The 24,211-nt window shown below is 40.8% G+C and overlaps 1 protein-coding gene across 5 annotated transcripts in view; it reads right to left on the minus strand.

Annotated features, from left to right (window-relative positions):
* The window catches only part of RPTOR (regulatory associated protein of MTOR complex 1), a 386,906-nt gene that overhangs the window by 180,039 nt on the left and 182,656 nt on the right, over window positions 1–24,211 (minus strand). For all 5 annotated transcript variants that reach the window (XM_088661471.1, XM_035104148.3, XM_088661470.1 and 2 more), the window contains exons 4-6: window positions 17,805–17,963; window positions 13,266–13,412; window positions 1,961–2,136 (exon numbers count right to left, since the gene is read on the minus strand). In XM_088661471.1, the coding sequence (XP_088517597.1) occupies window positions 1,961–2,136; window positions 13,266–13,412; window positions 17,805–17,963 (482 nt within the window). The remainder of the gene's footprint in view (window positions 1–1,960; window positions 2,137–13,265; window positions 13,413–17,804; window positions 17,964–24,211) is intronic.

The following is a 24,211-nucleotide window of genomic DNA, read 5'->3' on the forward strand; positions in this document are numbered from 1 at the left end:
AAACAACTGGTTTACTGTTCTGTTATTAAAATATTATAAAAACCCGCTGAATCAGACCAAAAGTCCCATCTAGTCTAGCATTCTGTTCTAACAATGGCCAACTAGATATCAATGGGAAGTCCAAAAGCAGGACATAAGTAAAATAGCATTCTCCCACTCAAAAGCTGGTACTCAGAGGCACCACCCCATCATATGGGAAGTAATATCAAGTAATTGAGGCGAGTAGCTTCTGATATAAAATCTTAATATAATGAACAATGACTAACACATATCTATTATACAAATTGTGTTATTTTTAATGGCTCCATAAAAATAATCTGGGTCTATTGTAGGGAAGCAATAGGAAAGCGTGGACAAAAACCCTGGCCTATATATTACAGTGAGGGGGGGGGGAGTATTTGTTCCCCTGCTAAATTTACCTGTTTGCCCTCTGACGAAGAAATAACCAGTCCATAATTTTAATGGTAGGTTTACTGTAGCTGTGAGAGACAGAATAACAACAGGAAAACCCCCAGAAACACAACTAAGTACTGGTCTCTTATAATAAATAAAATTAATTATTATTATTATTATTATTATTATTATTATTATTATTATTTATACCTCACCCATCTGGTTGGGTTTCCCCAGCTACTCTGGGCGCCTTACAGCATATCTAAAAACATCAAGCGTTAAAAAGCATTTAGGACCTCAGCATCTTTAACGTTCTAATCCTCAAACTACTTCCCCCTCCCCCCAAAAAAATCCAAATGAACTTAAGACCACTTCACAGTAATTATTTTGAGTTCAGTGAACATAAAGACATAGCAGCATAAGGGTTTTAACTTCTGTTTATAGCAGACTGGCAACTTACCATGTGGGACTTTCACAGCTAAGGAAAATAGACATTGCAGATTTCACCAAAGGGCTGTTCCACACAGCACACCTGATTGCTCTATGCTCACCAGTGCTACATCACAATTTCCTGAGAAAATATGCTAAGTGTGGATGGCATACCTTCACCTTTAATTATCCATATTTAGCCATCTGGGAATCCTAACTGGACTATATAAAAATACATGTATGCTGTTGTCCACACTTTTAAAAGTTTGCTACCAAAAGCAATTGGGTTTGCCGTGCAAAGCTGCTCAAAGTGGAAAGCCAGGATATGCATACAAAACTGACACTGCAACTCAACTGCAATAATTTCACAAATACTGCAAAAGCAGAAGATCTGACAAAAGAATCTTAATTCTGCACTGTGACATGAAAAACAGAAAGAGGAAACGAAAGCATTGGACACTTTCTATTTACTAAAACTTTAAACTTGTTTGTGCATCAGAGTTATTAGATATCTGGTGTTCCATTTGTTTTGGTACTGTAATCTTCTTAGAATATGCTTTCATCTCTCTCCACCTCGGCAGAAGGCCACATCACTTCAAATTATCTTCTCTTTTGTTTATGCCTGCAAATTTTTGTACTCCATGCTATTGCTTAACTAGCTTATTTGAAGCATTTTTGTAACATATGGGATTTACACCGCAATCCTCAAAGCGTAGTACCACTGAAAACCTCCTGTGGAATAAACGGAATATGCACAAGTGGAAGAACTTGAGGATCAGCACTATAGCTTGTCTGGAAAATGGTCTACTGATATAACATTGTGTTGTACCATATGGTATTTCTGATTTGTGAAAAGGCAGACTATTTTAATTTCCAGCACAGTAAGTCCCTTAATCTGAACAAACCCAAATATCCAGCTAGAATCCAAAACGTAATAAACAGAAGGATAATCAAAGCCAAGAAGGTGAAAGTATGCTTAATAAGATACTCTCCCAGGTGAACACCTCAATCCTTGTAATTTAGTACTGCAGATATATTTTAGAGCAGTTGAAGTATTTGGGTCAACAAGTCTATCAGTCCAACAGGCAAGGCTCATAGAACATGCAATATTCCTCCAAATAGCAGGCAAGTCACTCACCATCTCAGTGCAATCTTGATTGGTGTAGTAAGACAGGATGTGAACAGGTCAGCTGGCAGGTCAGGGATCATCGGCAACAACTCACTGGCTTCACATGCTGCCAGTTGAATGCAATTTTTCATTGAAGGAGGCAAGGGCATCTGAGCCAGTGGATGGTTAGGGTTAATTGCAGCCACCTTCATAGGAAATTAAAACAAACAGCAGTTAAGTCTTCCTACTGATTAACTACCAGTATCTAGAAAATCTTCTGGAAACAAAACTAGTAAGGAGATGCCAAAGCTCAGAGAACCATGCTACTCATCAATGATTAAATTACTAATGATACTGGTGGAGATTGTAAAGCAGAAATGAATAGCTCAAGCCTATCCAAAGGGTAACTGCTTATCCAAAGGATAGCTTCCTATGCTCTTTAGTCATGGCACGGGTCATTTTTCTCAAAGGCACTACCTTAGTGGTTGCAGGAAGCTGGCTGCATGAGCTGCACAGCCTGAACTTCTGCCTACCCTGTTTTCCCGAAAATAAGACATACCCATAAAATAACCCGCAGCAGGATTTCTAAGCATTTGGGCAATATAAGCCATACCCTGAAAATAAGACATAGTGATAGGCGCAGTTCTGGAGGGCCCCAAGGAAGAGGCGAGGCTGGACGCGTAATAAAAAATAAGACATCCCCTGAAAATAAGCCATAGTGTGTCTTCTTGAGGAAAAATAAATACAAGACAGTGTCTTATTTTCGGGAAAACACGTTATATCGGCCACATGGACAACTGAAAACCAAGATAGGATTTAGGAATGAAGCCTAGGATACAGGCTGTTCAGGGGCCTTAAGTGGTATGTTGTTTAATATAATATTTTTGTATTCCCATCTTCAGTGCCCATGCTGGCTAATAGACAATAAACCATGAAGTTACAACAATACACAGTAAAGCAGCATATTACAAATCACAAAATAAAATATAAATTCAGCGTTAATTTTACTTTGCTTTTAACAGAAGGGTTTGGGTTTGTTTGTTTTTGCATATTTTGTTGTGGTGAAGGCCTAAAAAAGCATTAGGAAAGCATTAGGGGGGAAATGAGGAAAGCATTTAAAGATCAGTCAGTTCGATTGAAATCCCTTGAAAGAAGCACCATCATGTCATAATTCCTTAGACTGATCCATGTCATCTCTATTCCTTTTTCCTTCATTATCCTGATTTTTTAAATAAAAAACTCCAAGATCAATTTGTTTAATTTGAGATTATGATAATTTGATCCAATTCCCATTATAAAGACGTTTGAGTGCAAGTTTCTATAGGATGCTCAACAAAAGACTGGACCACCAAATTGGTCATTCAATGAACTACTGTGGATATCACCACCTCATTCACGAATAGTGTTATTATAACCTGAAGTAGCTCAACAGTATAAATATTAATTGGCTGAAAATTATTATGAAAGAAAAACTTCTCTGTCATCATTTGAAAATGCTTAGAAAGAAACCACACTGAAAACCAGTTTAACAGCCTTTCATGAAACTGTCTATATCTGATGCAGTGTGTCTCTCCGAAAGAGTGAAAAAAGAAGTTTCCGGTATCTCATGGGATTTCTGGTGTTGAAATTCTGGCTGCAGGGAAGCAATTGTCCCAAATTACAAATGTGAGCTGAAATAGTGCTTCCAAACCTCCACAATGGAGATCAGAAATATTAATTAGCTAGGAAAGGTCTGTATAAACTAGCCCTTACTCATATTCATATGCAAATTAGAAATAAAAAGGAGAATTGCAAGGAGATAAAACATTACGCCTGAGGGAACGGGGCAGAAGGGAAAGAATCCTTATGGGAAAATGAATACACAGAGAGAAAAAGAAATGAAAGGTCTTCTTTAACTGCTAAGATTGCATGTAGGCAGTTTGTATGGATCCTTTCTCAAAGCTCAATTTTAAAATGGGCCTTTGATGGTAACCAGCTTGGAAAAAAGGAAACGTTTTTTCAGAACACTCCACAGCAGTTGGTCACAGGAGAAATTTCAAAGCAAGTCCCTAACACTTCAGTAACCAGAAGAAGAGCCAACATAGTGAAACTACTCCAAAGCAGGAAATTGCTTCCCAAGGTCTGGATGACATCACTGCTATGAATTGAGAATGGTTCATTCCCTGTTTGCCATGAAAGCTGAGCCACAATGAGAGACAGAAATAACAGAAACGTCAAACAGCTTGCACATACTGATGTTCAAAACAGACTTTTATCCTAGTAGCAGTGCTGTCATCATCCAACCAACAGGATTTCACTACAATACAACAGTTACTGAGAACAAACAAAGCTAGGCAATGTGGTTATGCCTGCTCCCAAAGGCCAAGTGCTGCTAACATTTTTGAGCCCAAGGGCACATTGGGAATTTTGAGAGTCAGCTGTAAGCATCACCACCTCTGGTTGCTTCTCCTCACCCTTGATCAGTGTCCCTGCCCCACAGACAGACAGAAAACACATTAACATGACTGCATACATGTTTTTGGTCTCATCATGTTTAAACAGTAAAGGTAGAGCAAGTACCAAAGTACATATTTTTCAGTATAAAACTATTTTGAAGAGCAAACTTCTAATTACCCCTATACATTTAAAGACGTAAGCATCTTAAACCACTGTCTTTTCAGAAGTAGATATTACAAACCAGTGCAGTTACAGAAAAGTAAATATTAAACCTGTTAATTTAAAGGAGATAACTTACAATAGGGGACACGGGTGGCACTGTGGTCTAAACCACAGAGCCTAGGGCTTGCAGATCGGAAGGTTGGCGGTTCGAATCCCCGCGACGGGGTGAGCTCCCGTTGTTTGGTCCCAACTCCTGCCCACCTAGACTGTGCATAGGATTGGAACTAAAAGCTATTTCAATACTCTTGGCTACTGCGCCTCAATTTTACTGCTTCTCCAGTCTTTTTACTTTGCAGACTGCAGCAATTCCCCTTGCTAATCAGCTAACTGCCTGGCAGCTAATCAGTAGATAGGGAACACAACATACATCTGATAATCTCATTCATTACAACTGACAAGTAGCAGAGATATGAATGGGTCAGTGATCTAGCACACACAGCTTCACTTTCTGGTTAGGGTGAAGGAATTTATTTATTTTTTGCAAAGGACTCTTTTACAGAGAACATTAATGCTGGCTGTTCCTTAGGATTTGGGGTGTTTAAAGTTTAAATATTGTGTCTATATTACTATTGTATGCAGTTCTCTGCTTGGTGAGGAGATTCTCATAAAAAACAGGTTAAACCTCTAGTAAACTTGTTCAGTTTCATGCTGAGTTTGATTGGATTGTGTTGTTTCAGGCTGGGTCCCCATTTCACACATGATGTTTCCCACAGAGGCAAACACGGGTATTGCAAAACCAACATACAATGGTGTACAATATGCTCCGTGAAGGTCATACATGTGTATTCTGATGAGGAAAGTGTACCATACTTGGAAACTGCAGCTTTCCAAGCGCATATTTAGCAAAACAGATACATGCGCGATCTTCACACAGGTGCCAGGCAAGAGGAACATTTTTCTATGGAGCGTCAGTGACTAATGAGAAAAGGTAATGGGTGACTCTGAGCTGAAGAAAGGTGGCATAGGCTTGGCTCTATGCCTGCCAGGCAGTTGGAGCTACAACTACTCAACAAGCATAGAGGCTCCTCAATATGATAAAAATCTATTTGCCTGGTGACAAAAACAGACTCAAACAATGCTTCTTTATTTTTTCCTGGTATAAAAAAAACAACAACAAAATAGACACCTGAGAATCCACACCTGTCAATGAACATGTTTTTCATTGGTGAGTATGTTTTTTCCTACACCGGTATAGTGTATTGGCCCAAATATAAGACGCACCTGCAAATAAGACGCACCTTTAAAATTCAAGGCTTATTTGCTGGTGCGCCCTACCTCCCAGCCCTACCGCCCTGACCTGGAGGGCTGGGGCCAGCACCAGAACCAACGTCCTGACACTACCACCTCCTGGCACTCCCTCCCCAAACTGGCACCAGGGGAGGCTTGGGAGCAGTGGGCCCATGCTCCCAGGCTGCTTCCTGGGTGGGGGGTGGGGGGAGAGCCACGCTGTTTTGCCGGCAGCATAAGGTTGCGAATATAAGTCACACCATGTTTCCCCTTTTTTTAAGATGCCGTCTTATAACTTTTTTCCTCAAAAAAACACAGGGTGGCTTACTTTCAGTGGGATGCCTTATTTTTTAATTACCGGTACAGTAATTACGCTGCTGGGCTCTCTTGAGTGTTTGGCGCTGCAGCAGCCACCGGTTCCGGGTGGCGGGGCGGCAGGCGTTCTTGGCTGGGCCAGGCGGAGGCCGCTGGCCCAGGCGCTTCACCCGCCGCTGCAGGACGCTCCAAGTTCCTTGGCCGGGCCAGGCAAGGAAGAAGCAGTGAGCCCAGCGGTGGCGGCAAGCACGGAAGCGGCAGGGATGGCGGTGGACGAGAAGGCGGAGCGCGGGGATGTAGCCAGCAAGGCGGGAGCGCGATCATATGTTAAGCGGAGCTCTTGGAGCGCCGCTTCACAGCTGATCGCGCTCCTGCAGTGCCAGCCGCATGGAGTGACTCTGTGAGTGGAGGTGCCTGTGGGGGTTGGTTTACGCAGCGTGGAAGTATGGCTTATTTTTGAGGTATGTCTTATATTTCTCAAATGCTTAAAAACCCTGCCATGGCTTACTTTATGACTACGTATTAAAAAAAGGGGAAACAGGGACACTTTAACTTTTCACTGTCAGAATTTGGGGGGGGGGGGAGTGTGGCTTATATTCTGGCCAATAAAGTACATATTTAGAAGAAAAATCAAGTGTATTCAGATCCTCTCACTTGCTGCTGTTTTTGTGTGTTCTGAACAAGGGAAGAATTGCTTATTCCTTGGAGTGATAGTGTCAAGAGTACGGGACATGGAGGCTTGAGGTTACAATTCCCATCATTCTGAATGGTGGCACGGCTTGGTGATTTCTCAGAACCGACAGCATCCTGATCTTCTATGCCAATGTACTAACAAAGGTAAAGGAGAACAATTTCTTCTTACCAGAAGATGATTAGGAAAATTCCACACACCACTGACATATACCGTAACAGTCCTCTGGACTGTAACTTCAAAGATTCATCTGTGCTGAAGACGGAAAACAAATCAAAACTGCAAATTTGATCTCATTATTTCTGATCAGAAGCAGTTAGTCATGTACCGTACTTCTGGCTAAAGGAACAAGCACTCCCACAGTAGAATTAAATTCCCACACAGAGAAGGAATAAACACAAGAAATTCTACTGCTCTAACATAAAATACCCTAGAGACTGAAAAAAAGACCATGAAAATAAGGCTGTGGGGTTGTGGGGAGACTAAGAACCTAAGGCTCATATGTCACTATTAATTTATATACAGCCTGAGCAAGGTCCTATGATATGCACAAATTCTCCACCTCACCCTCTTTCTAGCTTCTCTTGACATGTAATAAGGCATTTCAGATATACACAATTATGTGGGATGACACAGGAAGATTAAGCAGCCTTTTGCTCCAACAGTGCACTTGAGCAGCTCATTTAGCTATCCAGAATTATGGCGTGTTTACAGAAACACTCTGAACTCAAATGGAGCTAGTTAATTAGATAATTGAGAGCTATAACAGGGTGGCTTTAGTCCTCAATAAGCGCAGCCAAATGACTGGAACACATGCACTATTTATTGTCTGAACTGCCCCAGCACCTGCCTTGGATCCAGACTCTTTCCCGGAGTCATACATATATACATGCATCTGGTCAAGCCTTGAGAGACAACATTATATTCCCTGAAACTGCCAGTGTTCACTGCTAAGAGTCAGCATGAACAGACCTTATATCTAAAGTTCAATCTGGTTTTCAAAAGGCCAAGATAAGTCTGAGGAAGAGGTCAAGGCAAACATTTAACAACAAAGATTGCTGCTTTTATTATTAATTGGACCACACAGCTTCAACACGAAGGGGCAGAGGAACCAGAAACCAAATTGCAAACATGCGCTGGATTATGGAGAAAGCTAGAGAGTTCCAGAAAAACATCTACTTCTGCTTCATTGACTACGCAAAAGCATTTGACTGCGTCGACCACAGCAAACTATGGCAAGTTCTTAAAGAAATGGGAGTGCCTGATCACCTCATCTGTCTCCTGAGAAATCTCTATGTGGGACAAGAAGCTACAGTTAGAACTGGATATGGAATAAATGATTGGTTCAAAATTGTGAAAGGAGTACGACAAGGTTGTATATTGTCTCCCTGCTTATTTAACTTATATGCAGAATTCATCATGCGAAAGGCTGGACTGGATGAATCCCAAACCGGAATGAAGATTGCCGGAAAAAATATCAACAACCTCAGATATGCTGATGACACAACCTTGTTGGCAGAAAGTGAGGAGGAATTAAAGAACATTTAAATGAGGGTGAAAGAGGAGAGTGCAAAATATGGTCTGAAGCTCAACCAAAAAAAAAAAACCAAAATCATGGCCGCTGGGCCCATCACCTCCTGGCAAATAGAAGGGGAAGAAATGGAGGTAGTGAGAGATTTTACTTTCTTGGGTTCCATGATCACTGCAGATGGTGATAGCAGTCACGAAATTAGAAGACGCCTATTTCTTGCGAGAAAAGCAATGACAAACCTAGACAGCATCTTAAAAAGCAGAGAACTCACCTTGCCGACAAAGGTATAGTTAAAGCTATGGTTTTCCCAGTAGTTATGGGAAAAATATTTGCCAGGAGGTGATGGGCCCAGTGTCATTGCTTTTCTCCCAAGAAATATGCATCTTTTAATTTCATGACTGCTGTCACAAGCTGAGTGCTCACTGCAAGGACAGATCCTGAAGCTGCGGCTCCAATACTTTGGCCACATCATGAGAAGAGAAGACTCCCTGGAAAAGTCCCTGATGTTGGGAAAGATTGAGGGCCCAAGGAGAAGGGGACAACAGAGGACGAGATGGTTGGACAGTGTTCTTGAAGCTACAAACATGAGTCTGACCAAACTGTGGGAGGTAGTGGAAGACAGGAGTGCCTGGCATGCTCTGGTCCATGGGGTCATGAAGAGTCGGACACAACTAAACGACTAAACAACAACATGAAGGGGGGGGCACCACAATCCCTGGTCTAGATGTAATGCTAAACCAGGGATTAGCATTACATTAAAGGCGCTGATGTTGGGAAAGATTGAGGGTCCAAGAAGAAGGGGACGACAGAGGACAAGATGTTCTCGAAGCTACCAACATAAGTCTGACCAAACTGCGGGAGGCAGTGGAAGACAGGAGTGCCTGGCGTGCTCTGGTCCATGGGGTCACAAAGAGTCGGACACAACTAAACGACAACAAATTGAAAATATCAAAATAACGTACCAAAACAAAAACAAAAACCACAGCAGCAATTCAATTATGAGCAATGCTTCAAGCCTAAAAGCAGGCATAGGCAAACTCAGCCCTCAAGATGTTTTGGGACTACAACTCCCATCATCCCTGACCACTGGTCCTGTTAGCTAGGGATGATGGGAGTTGTAGTCCCAAAACATCTGGAGGGCAGAGTTTGCCTATGCCTGCCTAAAAGACATTGATGCAAGTGCCAGGCAGGCTTCCCTAGAGCAGGCATTCCAAATATAGTCTCTCTCTTCAATTGCCACCCATCCAGGAGTGGCAAGGCACATTGAGCAAACCTCAAGAGGGCTTGGACAAAAGGATTATTGGAAATATTTGGAATCTGAATTCCAAGGTTTCATGAGCAACCTGTGTCAAATATCATGACATATAAATTAACCATGGAAATACGAAGTAATTAAGTAGTCTCTGACCTTGCTTCTGATGGTAGAATACATTGCTTATAAGTTCCCCCCCATTAGGATTTTGGGTTTGATTTCCTGATTTCCAGCTGGAATGGTCCCATTTCTTGTGGGTTTGAGATCTGACCCAGGAACAGCAGGGCCAATGTTCGGGGATGATATTAAATGCAGTCCAACAGTACTTGGATGCCACCATGGTGGCTGTCCCTGTTCAACAGGGTAAATCCACACAAAATCTTAATGAAGGGCTGGGACCCTTTTCGGTGGAGGAACACATTCTGTCAGGATACTCCTTCAGGGGCCACTTTTCTCTCTCATATGGACTGATTCTCTCTCTCTCTCTCTCTCTCTCTCTCTCTCTCTCTCTCTCTCTCTCACACACACACACACACACACACACACACACACACACACATCATCACTCATTTACTTAATCTTCCCCTTCCTAACAGGCTACTTATAGAGGAAGAATAGATTACTGTTGTCAGAAGATTTCAGAACATTTTCCACTCAAAAACTGGTACTGGTTGCCTGTTTCAATGGCTCGTTTCAACCCCAGAAACAAAAGGAATATATCTGAGGTATTGGTCTCTTGCAACAATGCCCTATTGTCCTATTAAATTTGAAAGAAAAAAAGACACCTGTGTTGTTTGCACACCACTGGATTGCACATTGCGTCTTTTGTTTAGGGTCAGAACATTGCTAGAATCTTAACACAGAACTTTGGAATGTCCATTGGGATTCTGTCAAGTCAACAAGGCATTTTATAAAAGTGAACTCTTCCCTTCTGGGTGATTAGAAGTGGAGTAACAAGGAAGATGTTCTCATCTTTGGTTTAACAAAACAGTACAAAAATAGCTGAATTGGCATTTAACATTTTCAGAACACTGAACTGGCATTTCTGCCCTTCATCTTCCTGTCCCTCAGGAGCACTATTCATGCTGAGGAAGAATTCCTCCTAATTGCAGCCTTCCCATTGAGATTTAAAGACAAGAGCAAACATTCCCAACCTGCACCGCCAGAGGAAGCAGCTTCTTTTCATTATGTTGATAGGAGCATGCTTGTGGTATGAATTCAAACCCATAATGCAAAAATGGTTTCCTATGATTCTCAACAGAGAGAAAGGTCTACACATGTGTAGTCGATAGCTAATATATGAGTGAAATTCATATTCCATTTACATTTGGGGAGGGGAGCCTTAAACTATCACAAGTTTGGAAAACACTGGCTTATACTTATGAAGACATCTAAAATGAATAGAAGAATCCTAAACTGAAGAGGCCTCCCAGGCATTTAGCTCATTGATTAATGACTGGTAGAAGCAACAGAGCAATCTATATCATAAGCTTCACATTGCTACTATTTCATATTTTTTTAAACACCATTTATACAACTATTTCTGAACTGCCAGTTCAACACACCATCTGGCAGGCAATCCCTTAATCCCTACTACTATCACAGGCCAAAATTTTTAAAAGTATGTCAAATTACTCCATGAGTTGATAATCCAGTAGGTCAATCCTTTTTTAAAGGAACACAGAAAATAAATTTCAAACAGCACTGAATAAATGCAGCATATAGCCTCCAGTCCCCACAATGCATGGGCTGCCTTCCTCTAAACTAGAAGTATTTGTATTTGCCAAAAGAAATATTTACAAGTGATAACCATGGACATGTTTTGTCTTTTTAATATCCGTTATTTATACAAGCAACCATCTGAACAATAGCCAATAATATTAAGCCTAATGGGAGGCGGGAGGGAGGCGGAGAGAGACAGGCATTTCTTCATTTTAATTAAAAATAAAGTACCAAGATCAAAATCTAAGTTAATTATGAAACCTATAGTGCACTTTTACATTGTTGCGCATTTGGCATAAAAAAAAAAGTGCGATCCTTGATCCACTTTTAAAAATTGCAGTGTGCCTTTTTAACAGGATGTGTAACAGTTCCTATAAAGAGTATACTCTGAAATTGAAAAACACATTTCTTAGCCAGTTAATCCACAGCACTACTTGGCATGCTAAGACTGAAGGTTATTGCAATCTAAACAGACACCAAGAGGGAAATGTTGGATTAGCAGCCGGAGAGCAAAGGTTTTCCATAAACAAATCTAACAGCAACTTACAAAACCAGTGGATTAATATTAAAATGTTTTTCATCAGGCAATGTATAGATATTGTTTATCCCTCACCGCAGAAAGGATTTGTTCCCAGCTTTACAGCAGGTCAGCATCAAAGGCAATTCCACACATTTCCCTAGTTACAGTGGCTGATCAAACAAAGTCCCTTTTGGCCAAGTCCTGCCCTTACCTGGACAGGTGGGCGTGGCTTTCTAAAAAAAACAAAAACCTGGCATGCCAAATTTGGCCCACAGAGTGAAGTCTGCCCACCCCTGATCTACAGTAATTCTCTACAAGAGACCACAAATAGGTTATTAAAGTACCTGGGTCACTGCACATCTCTAAGATTTTTGTGTATTTTAAATTATGAAAGGATTTGAGAAGGAAAACTCCAACAGATAAGAAGATTATAGATAAATTGTGATGGACTGAAGCAGCAGAATCATTAAGTGCTGTTATACTATGCTTCCAAATTCTATGGGGAGACAACAGCCATTATGTAGAAATTAAAAGGCAAGGAAGTTAATGAATAAACATATGCTAGGACTGGCTTTGAAAAAAAAATGTAGTTTTGTTTCAGTAAAATATTAGAATCATGGATAACCTAGATAGTCAGAATCCCGTATAGATCTGTTTGGCTCAGCTTCTAGCATTCAAAGTGAGAGTTTAAAAGATGGAAAGGAGTTAGCAACATAAAAATAAGAAATTGGTTTCTAATAAGGCATCTCTGGCAGTTACAAAGTACAGAGAAAATATTCAGCCAAACTCAGTGTCAAAGGCATAAGTGAAAGCTTCTTAAATTTAATGGCTTCATCTTCTGGTATTCACATTTGCCACAATAAATTTAATACTAAAACCACAAAATGCCGCTTTTTATTAACACCAGGGCACTTTTTCACACTGCAAAATTAATGGCAACAACAGCAAGTTCCTTCTTTGTAACTCTTTCAAGCATTTAGTTTAGCGGTTGCACATTTGGTTGCAAGAGTAAGGATACTGTAATAGATCTCTATGCAGATCTAAGTACGCAATGTGTAAGAGATATATAGACCTACTTCAACCTTGCATTCATCTCCTCTGTAAAAACCATTAGGGCACAAGCAGATTCTATTAATGTTATCATTTAATTAACAGTTCTGTTAATGGCCAGGGTTATACTGTTGGAAAGCAAACAGAATCAGAACTAAATTAAAGCTGCAAGACTCTTCCTAAATTAGTTTCTTTTTTTCAGCTCAGTCTCCTACACGTTTGTTGCTAGTCGTATCTTTCCATCAAGCACAGTATCATCTGCTCTCACTAGGCGTGATCCCATGGTCCTTTCCCCACTCGATCCTATTGAAGCCTAAAAGAATAATGCCCTCTTTCACAACTTCACATTTCCACATTAAGAGATCTCACCTCCAGCTCCTGCTCCCTCTGCAGGGCAAACTGTTTGAAAGATTTGACAATAAGGCCAGCGTTTGAGCAATCATACACGAAGATAGAGGGACTGCCCATCCATGTCTGTAGATCATATATGGATAATGGGATGTACTGAGTATAGTTCTGCAAAATAAACAAACAAACAAAAATATGTATATTATACTGCACAGCGAACAGCCTTTGCCTACAATACTCAGAAGGATAAAACAAGCTACTTCTGTTTTCAGGGTTAAGAAACAATTCCAAATATTATGGAAATAAATGATGCTATGGCATCATCATTTACCCTCCCATAAAGTAATACAAGGGTTCATCCAGTGTGAAAATGTTCTCAAATTTACTCTGAATCCTTGTCACTTACTATGTATTATTATCATGCATGTATCAGAGATTGTGGTCATAAAAAGAGTCAGGACCAACTTGAGAAGTAAGCTGAACATGTTATAATGTTAGGTGAAATTCTACCAAACACAGTGTGTGAAAATAATATATGTTAACTATTACTAGCTGTTTATACTGGGTATGTCCCTATGCATATTTGTACCAAGCAAAATAAATTCACACCCTCGTAAGTAAAATGCATTGTTTCCTGAATCATGACCAAGAGACATCTTATCTCAGAACGACAGTTTATCAGAAGACTCACTGAACTGTCATCTGGAAATCAATTTTGCAAACTTATGGTTGCCTTGAAAACTAAGCACAAAGATAGAGCTAAGACCTCTGACAAGTAAATGAATCACCACTGCTTTTAATTTTTTTAAAAAACCACCTATGAAGTAGCTTAACCAATCAGAAAACATGGAACAGCTTCCGGTTACTTAAATGGTAATAAAACAGATTTCTGCCTTACAGTTTAATATGCAAGTTCTGTGCACTTGTGATACTGTAGAATTGTTTGGCTACTTTCTGAGTGATTAACAAAGATTATAAAAAGAGCACCCAGGAAAAAGAGCAACCATTAATATTTCTGGTTTCCCCCCCACACACACAGTGCATCTTTTTTCTTTAATATACAAATCACTGGCATGTGCCTGAAATACTGTAAAGCCAAAACAACAGCTTTGAGGGTTCTTGACTTTATGGTCAAAAATTGTGATTTTAATGGAATCATAAAATATAAAAGAAAGCAGGGGCTGGGGGGCTGGGGGAATGTCAATTTTCTTTTTCTGTGTAATCCATTAGCATCTCATTAGCTGCTTTCCTTTGTCTGCCAAGTTGCAAACCAAATTTAGAGCACTGCAAGTCTTCAAAAGAGTGGGAAATCATTTTATCATACTACAGAGGAACATTGGTCTTGTTGCAGCAAGAGGTGAATGGAAGGAGAAGAATATACCAATAAATGTTCTCCAAATCCTTTCAAGGTGCTCTCTCCTCCTACATGGGCTGAAAGTACTGTACCAAAGTGAGGTTCTTAAAGACAAAATACCTTCGATCCCTAAATGCCCCATCTCAAAGCAATATAATCTGGGGGCAGAAGAGGAGAAGAAACACATTGCAATTGTCTCTCTTTCTCATGCTTAAATATACAGAGAATGAAAAGCAAGTTCTCATTCCAACTAAGTGAGCATAGATGCACTGCAGATTATGGTATTAATTTATTAAGTTCCTCTTTATCTGTCAGACTAGATTAAACATCCAAAAACTAGGCTCGCTTTATAAACCAGTCCTGAAAAATTAAGCTAGCCACCACATTATGCAAAACATGACAAGAGGAATAAAAAAATCAAGTTAAGGGGGGATGCATGGCAGGAAAGAGTGAAAAGCGTGCACACACACACACATAAACACACACACACACACGCACACACACACACAGTGAGACACCAACACACACACTTTTTTTTAAAAAAAGATCCAACTCAATTTAATGATTAACTTTTTAAAAGTGACTTATTCAAACTATGCCACATAGTCCTTTTTCGCTTGGATCCCTGTGGAAAATAGAGTCTGCTTAGTTAAACAAAACAACTGAGATCTGGCTTTTTGGCTGAAACAAATCAGACAGAAATAATACTTCCTGAAGGGTTTATCCTTTTTAATCTATGTATCAGAATATATTATCCTTAATCTCTTATAAATATAGCACTACTAGAAAATGATGGGTGCTTAAACTTGCACAGACTCACTGTAAACTCACAGGTCTTCCACTGAAGGGCAAAGAGATAATTTGCAGAGTCTCTGATCAGAAGCAACAATTCTACAGCTAAAAAAGAAGGTCACAACTACAGCTCGACCACCAAGGGCATCTCAGGGACACTCTGTGGTAGGTTGAGCCAATTGCTAGTGAATGTGCAGTCACTGGATTTTAATGCACTACCTAAGAGGACCACTGGGAGAAGTTATATTTTCTAGAATTCATCTTAAAACAAAACAGTGGCATTTACTCTGCATTAGAATCTTTGAAACTTCAAGCTGTACAGAAGCAGTTTGGAAGCAGAGGGCAAGAGCATTTCCTCCCTCCCTTGTGTGTCTTGCTTTTTTTTGTTAGAAAGAAAGCACACTTCCCCTTCTGATAGGCAAATATATCATGTTTCACATTCCACCTATGCAAATCCAGTCCTCCTTCGTAACCTGGGCTACAAATCTTTAAGACATCTCCTAATAATAGACAGTGGAGTCTTCATCAGATTACCCCAGCTGATAAGGCAGGATAGCTGGCAAAGGCACAATAAATAAATACTTAATAATGCTGTTGGCACAACATCCAAATTTCATTCATCAGTAATTTATTTCCCTCATTCTTGTAGCACATTCAGCATCACATTATTTCTATCTTATTTACCGTTCAGAACTCATTTAGATCACTTTTTATTGTTTTTAAACACCAGATTTAGATTAAATTTTTGGTGTTGTGATGGGATGAATGTTAATTGAGTTCTGAACTCTATTAGGAAGGAAGTTGCCTTATACCAGGTAATATGCTCCAGTATAGTCTTCCTTCAACAGACAGTGGCAATTCACTACCACCTGTGTTAAAGGGAGGTAAAGGGACCCCTGACAATTAGGTCCAGTCGTGACCGACTCTGGGGTTGCGGCGCTTATCTCGCGTTATTGGCTGAGGGAGCCGGCGTACAGCTTACGGGTCATGTGGCCAGCATGACAAAGCTGCTTCTGGCGAACCAGAGCAGCACACGGAAACGCCGTTTACCTTCCCGCTGTAGCGGTACCTATTTATCTACTTGCACTTTGACGTGCTTTCGAACTGCTAGGTTGGCAGGAGCTGGGACCGATCAATGGGAGCTCACCCCATCATGGGGATTCGAACCGCCGACCTTCTGATCAGCAAGCCCTAGGCTCTGTGGTTTAACCCACAGTGCCACCCGTGTCCCTTACCACCTGTGTTACTAGACCTTTTTAACTGGAAATGATTAGAGTTGAACATGGGGACATTTTGCATGAAAGACACATGCTCAGTTCGCTGCCTAATCTTAGCCGAATTACTAGCCAGCAACATTAGTAAACTATGGTATAAGTTTGTGAGGCTACACCATAGAAGGAAAGAAAGAACCCAAGTCCTCTCCTCCACACGCCTAAACTCAGGGCTGAAATAGTAACTTTTTGCAAAATGCACTGCAAACTAAACAACTACATTTTTGTACTTGGAACAATAAAACAAAAAAATTGAAACTGAACTGACCATATAAACATCCAAGAGCAACTCTCCCTCAGCTATATGGAACCAGCTATAAAACACAGTTAGGAGCAACCCCAGGGCAGTAAATAAACAGCTGAATAAAAGTCTCTGTTTCACTATCAGTCACCTGTTGGAGGTAGTAAAAGTGTTACTTAAAAGGCAAAACACATTTGGGTAAGTGCAACTGGTAATCAATCATCATAACCTATCACCCACTTCTCATCCCCATGCAAGTGAGAAGACATCTTGATGTCGAGTACAAGCTCTTGTGGCAGATTTGTTGTCTGGAGTAAGGCTAATAAGGATTCTGAATGCAAAGTGGGTTACGGCTTCCGACACCACAAAGGCAAGCTGAAAATCCTGGCAATGCACTTCATGTTTCATACATTTCTAGCATACACTGCAAGATCATAATGACCAAGGCCATGTGCATTAAAAGGTATGCCACTGAAGAGGGCGGGAGTATTTTCCCTTAGAAAACTCTGTAAGGTACCATGCCTACTGCTGGCACTGTGTAACAGAGTTTTATTAGCTTGTGGAATTTGAAGAGCAATTTATGGAATCCTCTTCAGGAGGAAATCTGGACATGCAAATTAATTATGTATCTAGCATCATTATTATCTCTGTAATCTAGCTCTCTTTATGTGCACACGCTAATGCAGAGAGAGAGCTCCTCCAGAAGGAATGCAGGGATCCCTTTAAAAAAAGGAGTTACAAGAAGTTCATAACAACTTAATGTGGGGGTACATAAAGGTGTGAACAAACTGAAGCTCTAAAATCAAACATTAGCAATGACGCTTTTATTGGTTTCTTGGTAAGTGTAGAACAAATTTGACATGAGAAGGACTGTGATTTAACTCCATCTGCAAATCGTGTACCTTGTTGAAGACCCATATTTCTCCATTTACTGTTGGTCTAGGGACACCATGCCCATTGTAGTGGAAGAGAACTCTCTCTTCCTTGGCATTTCGACGCAATGAGGTGCATAGCTTTTTAACTTCATCCACTGTAGGATCAAGACTCTGCTTGTATCGGGCCTGGTTGGAGAGAGGAAGGAGAGAGGAGAGAGAGAGAATAATATCACATTGTTTTATTTTTGCATATGGATGAGAATTAACAATAATTTGACATTTTTCCTATGTACAAGAATGAAGCTCACTTTCATTTATATAGAACATATAAATCAATAAGCAGCATATATCTTATAATGCTTAAACTACATTTGTGTACCCCCTTTGACAATTTCCCACAAACATTTGCCTCTTATTCAGTATTAAACAACTAAATAAACTTGGACAACTTTAAAATATCCACCTGCTACAAAAGCACCTCTCTCTTCATAATGCATAAACCCTCCTACAAATTATATTGGTACCAAAGGAACTATCCGCAGTCCTGAAATGATTACAGGGCATAGCTAAAGATGCTGCAACAATTTAGGCCTAGACAATAGGTCATTAAACATTCAAGAAGATAGAAATCCCAGATGAAGTCCTTGTTCAAATTAAAGTTTATTGTAAGTTAAGCCCCTGATTCATTTTTCAAACTCAGTAGCAGACAATGGCCAGGGCACAAAGAACTACTTAGACTCAAGGAAAAGGTATATATATACCAGACCAGAGGCATTTTCAGACTCACCCCTCCTTTGAGTCCTGCTGGATCCAACAGCAGCCAACAAGATGTCTCTTGGAAAGCCCACAAAGCAGGGCAAGAAGACAAAGACCCCCCTGATTTTTGTCCTAGCAACTGGTATTTAGAGCTATACAGTGGGTACCTCGGGTTGCAAACTTAATTCGTTCTAGAGGTCCGTTCTTAACCCGAAACCGTTCTTAACCTGAGGTACACTTTTGCCAATGGGGCCTGCCGCCATGCCGCCGGCACACGATTTCTGTTCTCATCCTGGAGCAAAGTTCTTAACCTGAGGTACTACTTCTGGGTTAGCGGAGTTTGTAACCTGAAGCGTTTGTAACCCGAGGTACCACTGTACTGCCTCTGAACACAGAGGTTCCACTTAGCTTGTGTCCTATACTCATGTACACTACTAGAAAGAAAACTATGTGCCAATTTCATGTAAGAAACCAGAAAATCTACCATTGACACAGTATGTACAGGAGGTTCATGTCCCTCCACAGATAGCTCCAACTTTATTCTACCACAAACAAAATTTAAAAGACAGGTATGCACATGGCATCACTTGGGATTATATTCTCCTGCACAAGTGCCACTAAAAGCTAGTGGAAACTACAACAGAAGTGCAGTGCCAATTCTAACACAACATTTTCTGCACTCGCACATTCCTAATGTAATGTTTTTCATGTTTGCCCCACTACCACCACCACTTACTGCAGAAAAGCAGAAAAACACTGGTACATAGCAAAGCTCTTGTATCAGTCCATTCATTTCAGCAGAGCTTGAATCAAAATACAGAACAAACGTCGTTTAAATAACTGCATTAGGAAAGCTTATAATGGGGGTGAGGGGAGAACAACCAAGCAATAGCTACAAATTTAAAGGGCAAAGAGCTACTTCTAAACGAAAATACATAACCCTATTTCCTGTGTTGAACAGTGTCCTTTCACAATGTTTTTAAAAATGCTGTACAGTGTCCTTTCACTCCCCCCTTTTTTGCAAACTTCTAAAAGGTACTGCAGCATTTTCCCGTGAGAAATAGTAACCTTTCACTGCCTGTTTTTTCCCACATTTTTGTGGGTTTTTTACAGGAATAAAGCAGCAGGTTAACACAATAGTGGTTCTTGGCATTTCAGGATGTTCTGTTAAAACTGTGCCTTGCAGTGTAATATTTCATTCCACTCATCTGTGTTTATGAGCAAGAGACAAGCAGCTGCAGGAAAGATGCTGCTAAAGTCTGTCACTCAAGAATGCTGCTCACAGTAGACTGCATTAATGCAAGCATCATCTTCTATCTCACTATCATATCTTACAGTGCCTGTTATGAAGGTGCTGATTTGCAAAATGCATGCCTTAAATCACATTCTGCCTGTTGGCGCATTTACAAGACACTATAACCAAGCCCTATAACCAAGGCAATTTTTCAATTCTCGCTTTGAGGAGGGGGTAGGGGCAATTTCCTTGCTGGAATCTCCGTCGCATCCCCCTAGCATTGCTATTAAACTGAATTCATAATTAATAGTGGTGAATGGAAAGAAGAGCCAAACTCTACATAGAACACCACTTTCACATTTACAGAGCAGAGCTGTAGTAGGAGGAAACAGGGGAAAAACAAAGAGCCACTAAATAAGCAGTTATATACCTATCTGCCAAGCAAGGAGTTTTAGCCTTCCCTTTTTAAAATAGCATTCTGATGTACAGACAAGCCAAATCTCCATTCATGCTGCCCATGATGAGAGGTGTAACCAGCAATTTGTTTTGCTTTGACAACACTGTAATAATATTTCCTTTAGAGAGAAACAGAGAAAAAGCAGGAAAGTGATTAGGAAGAACTTTAAGGAAAAGCTTGCAAACATTACCAGTTCTTATTTGTTTGGTTGTGTTGCATACTATGAGGCTGTAGTCAACTTAGGGGCAGAGCATCCCGTTTCATCATTTGAGGTGAAATGAAACATGCCCCCACCCCACCCCCCAACAAGCCTGTCTTACCTGTGTTGTGTGGCAGTGCCCATGAAGCCCTGGCAGAAGTGCCAGCTTCCGGCAAATTCTTGCCTGAATCTCTTGAAATCTCACTGGAAATTGGTGCTGCTGTTGGTGCCACTTCTCTAGAGCGCCCACGGGAATGCTACCTGGTGGGTTTCCTCTGCTTGAGGTGGTCAACTAATCTTGCCTCATGGACAGGTCATACCTGATTCAACAAACTTTTACTCCAGAGTAGTAGTCATGGCCACTAATAGCAGTGGGTCTACCAAGAGTAAGCTGAATACAGCCCTATATTTTTATCCCACTTTTTAGACAATTATTTTCTCCTAAAGGGGATCACAGCAATGAAAACGGGTTTACAAAGACACACAAGGGAATCAAAGTGTGAGGTAAGAGTTCTCCATGGTGGCAGGGAACAGTATTGCTGGCTGGGCATTTAGAGTTTGACCTGGCGTCATCCTGGGCTGGGACTAGGTCTGACAAAGAGTCCAGTATCAAAAAACCAAATGTGCGCTAAGCATGAAATCGGTGTGCCTTGACATGTCCTGTCAAGTGGTGGAGATAGCTAGATACCTCCAGATCAAAAGGGTTCTGATTACATCTTCAACAATGGGTTGGTGGTGTTGTCACCTCAATCAAACTGGGTTCAAGTACCGTACTGGCGCAAATATAAGCCGCACCCCCCCCCCAATTCTGACCGTGAAAAGTTAGTGTGGTTTATATTCGCGACCTTACAGTATGCAGGAGACAGGAGCGTGGGGCAAATAGCGGCAGGAATGCGACGAAGGGGCACCTGCCCCGCACGTAGCCCCCCATTCTCTCCCCAAGGCTGGGAAGGGAAAGGGAGAGGAAGGGGAAAGGCCGCCAACAACACAACTCCCCCAATATGCAGCCAGGAACAGTGAAAAAGGGAGCGGCTTATATTCAGGTATTTTTTCTCTCCCACCCCTCCAATTTTAAAGGCATGGCTTATGTTAGGGTGTGGCTTATATTCAGGCCAATACGGTATGTTCATATGTATATTTTTATTGGGTAAAAAATCACTATAGGACCACTAATGCTACTGGGATCAGAGAGATGAGACATTGCCTCCAACAGGGGGAAAAAAACAATTCCAGCTTCAGAATTCTGTCCTTGGAAACATCAGAAGCTGTCTTATATTGAGGCAGACCATTGGTCCAAAGAGCCCAATATTATCTGCACTGACTGGCAGCAGCTCTACAAAGTTTCAGTCGGAAGTTTTCCCCAGGTCTACTAGCAGATGCCAGGGACTGAAGTTGGGACCTTCTCCATACAAAACAGATGTTCTACCATAAGCTATGCCCCTTCCTAAAATAGGCTTCTCAGATTTCATCAAAAATATTCTCTCTTTAAGCCACAGATTCAACTCTATATTTAGTCTCTAAAAAGATTTAATCACATGCTTTACTTACTAGTTTCATTAACCCGCACAGGTACATCATTTAAAGATTGTCTGGATGTTACTACTGCCCCCTTCTAGAAGGCAAACCAAACCTTATGTTTTGACTATTTACATGCCTCCTGTGATTACAACACCAAAGGAAAAAAACAATGTGAAGAGCACAGCTTGGTTCTTTTGATTCATGGTTATTTCCCCCCAGATGTTATTCTGTCAAAGTGAGTTCTCTAAAACAGTGTTCACAGCTGTTATGCCATTTTAATGACAGCACAAACATTGTGCAAACAGTAAATCGGGATGCAAGATTCCTTATAAAAAATAAAATAAAATTGTGTGTGTGTGTGTGTGTGTGTGTGTGTGTGTGTGTGTGTGTGTGTTTCAAAAAAAAATCTATCCTGTTTTCATCTCATGAAACTGCAGGTCAAAATTGCATTTCCTTCCAAATGAATGCTCTCCTGTGCCATAAACCATTTTGGTTGCTTTGTGTCTTAACACCCAATCAGACCTATTTCCCACAACTACTGTCTATGATCTTATTCTGCTCCCACTCACTGTACTTCGCTCCCTCCTTCAAATCAGCTATGAAGATCAGGCAATACATCTTGAAGAAATGGCAGTGGGGATTATATTTGTCTCAGTGCATACAAGAAAGAGTATGCAATACAAAATACTTACAGGATTTCTACAAACTAAGGGTGTAATTCACTCCCCCCCCCTTTTGAGTCAGTGCGGGACTGAATGGAGGTGTCCCTCTGCCCAGCCCGCTGACAACAAAAAAACCCAAAATTGAGCATTCAAGGGCAGGGAGGACCACTGGATCCCATGATGGCATTGGGCCTGATAGCTGTGCCAGCTGCAGGTTGATAAAGTGGTCAGTCTGACCTCCCTTCTTTCCCAGCTGGCATACGTGGCAGAGATGTGGATGTGGCCCTGACTTTGTTAAACCCTGCTGCACAGTGACCGGGTTTAGGATTCCACACTTCGAATTTCCCATTATTTTTCACATATGTATCCCACCCCTCCTTAAATGAACTCAAAACGTGAGGCATGAAAATTATTTTATGCTCACAACAACTTGAGGGCAAATTTATTTTTATTTTTATTTGTTTACTGCATTTATACCTTATTCTCCAAGGTGCTCAGGGTGGCATACATAGCTCTCCCTGCTCCTCATTTAATCCCCACAACATCCCTGTGAGGTATGGTAGGTTAGGCAATGAGGCAGTGACTGGCTCAAGGTTACTCAGTGAACTTCAATACTGAGTGAGGATTTGAGCCCTGTCTCCCAAGTGCTAGTCAGACTAAACCACATTGGCTGAAGAAATGGTGGACTTTCTCACTTTGCTATGAAACCTGTGCTTCCCACATCCAGGTCCAACACTCTAGCCACTAAACTGCAAGCATGGTCAAGCACTGAATTCACTATACATCTCACCCCACATGCAGCAGGATATCTGTGTCTTATGTACCCAGTGCTTCTATTTACATAAAACTAATTATCTATGTGTTTCAGACATTTAAACACAGGTCATTTAAACAAAATGGAACATTCTAAGGACTATCACAGAAACAAGAGATCAAAGAAGAACACCAAGAAACAAAAGCACAGATTGGTAAGTCTTGGTGCATTTGGGAAGTGAAATGTCCATCAATGAAAGTTTATTTCTAGTTCCTTTAGTAAAAATTATTTAGAATTGTTTTCATGGTGCAGTGTTAGGAACTGCCAAACTGTGCACAGCCTTTTTGCTTCTCAACTGTAAAGAGTTTTTCCACTCTTCAAGACTACACAATTTCAGAAAGACTGTGTCTTGCTAAAACTTGAAACCCAGAGCACAAGACTGTTTCTAAAAGTCATATTGATCGATCGATCAATTGATTCATTGCATTCCAGAGTAGCACTTTCCCCAGCAACACAAGGGAGAATTGCTCAATACAGTTTGGGAGCAATTTCAGTGGAAACAAGAGTACATACCTTCCCTAAACAGAAAAGCAGTAGTTACTACAGGAGCTGCCAACTAAATTGCTTCTGGAAAAAGGTACATCAGAACAGATCCTTCAATTGACAGAAAACTGACACATGCTTAGAAACAGATTCTAGCAAAGCAGTTATCCTCCACTGTCAACCACAACACCATTATCTGCACTAGACAGAATATCCTGCTGGCAGTATATAATTGAAAAGCAGCAAATTGCTTGCATGGAACCTGAAATGGGCAGATTACTCTACAATGCTAGTGGACAGTACAATTTCAA

Source organism: Zootoca vivipara, chromosome 2, assembly GCF_965207765.1.
Source record: "Zootoca vivipara chromosome 2, rZooViv2.hap1.1, whole genome shotgun sequence".
NCBI lineage: Eukaryota > Metazoa > Chordata > Lepidosauria > Squamata > Lacertidae > Zootoca > Zootoca vivipara.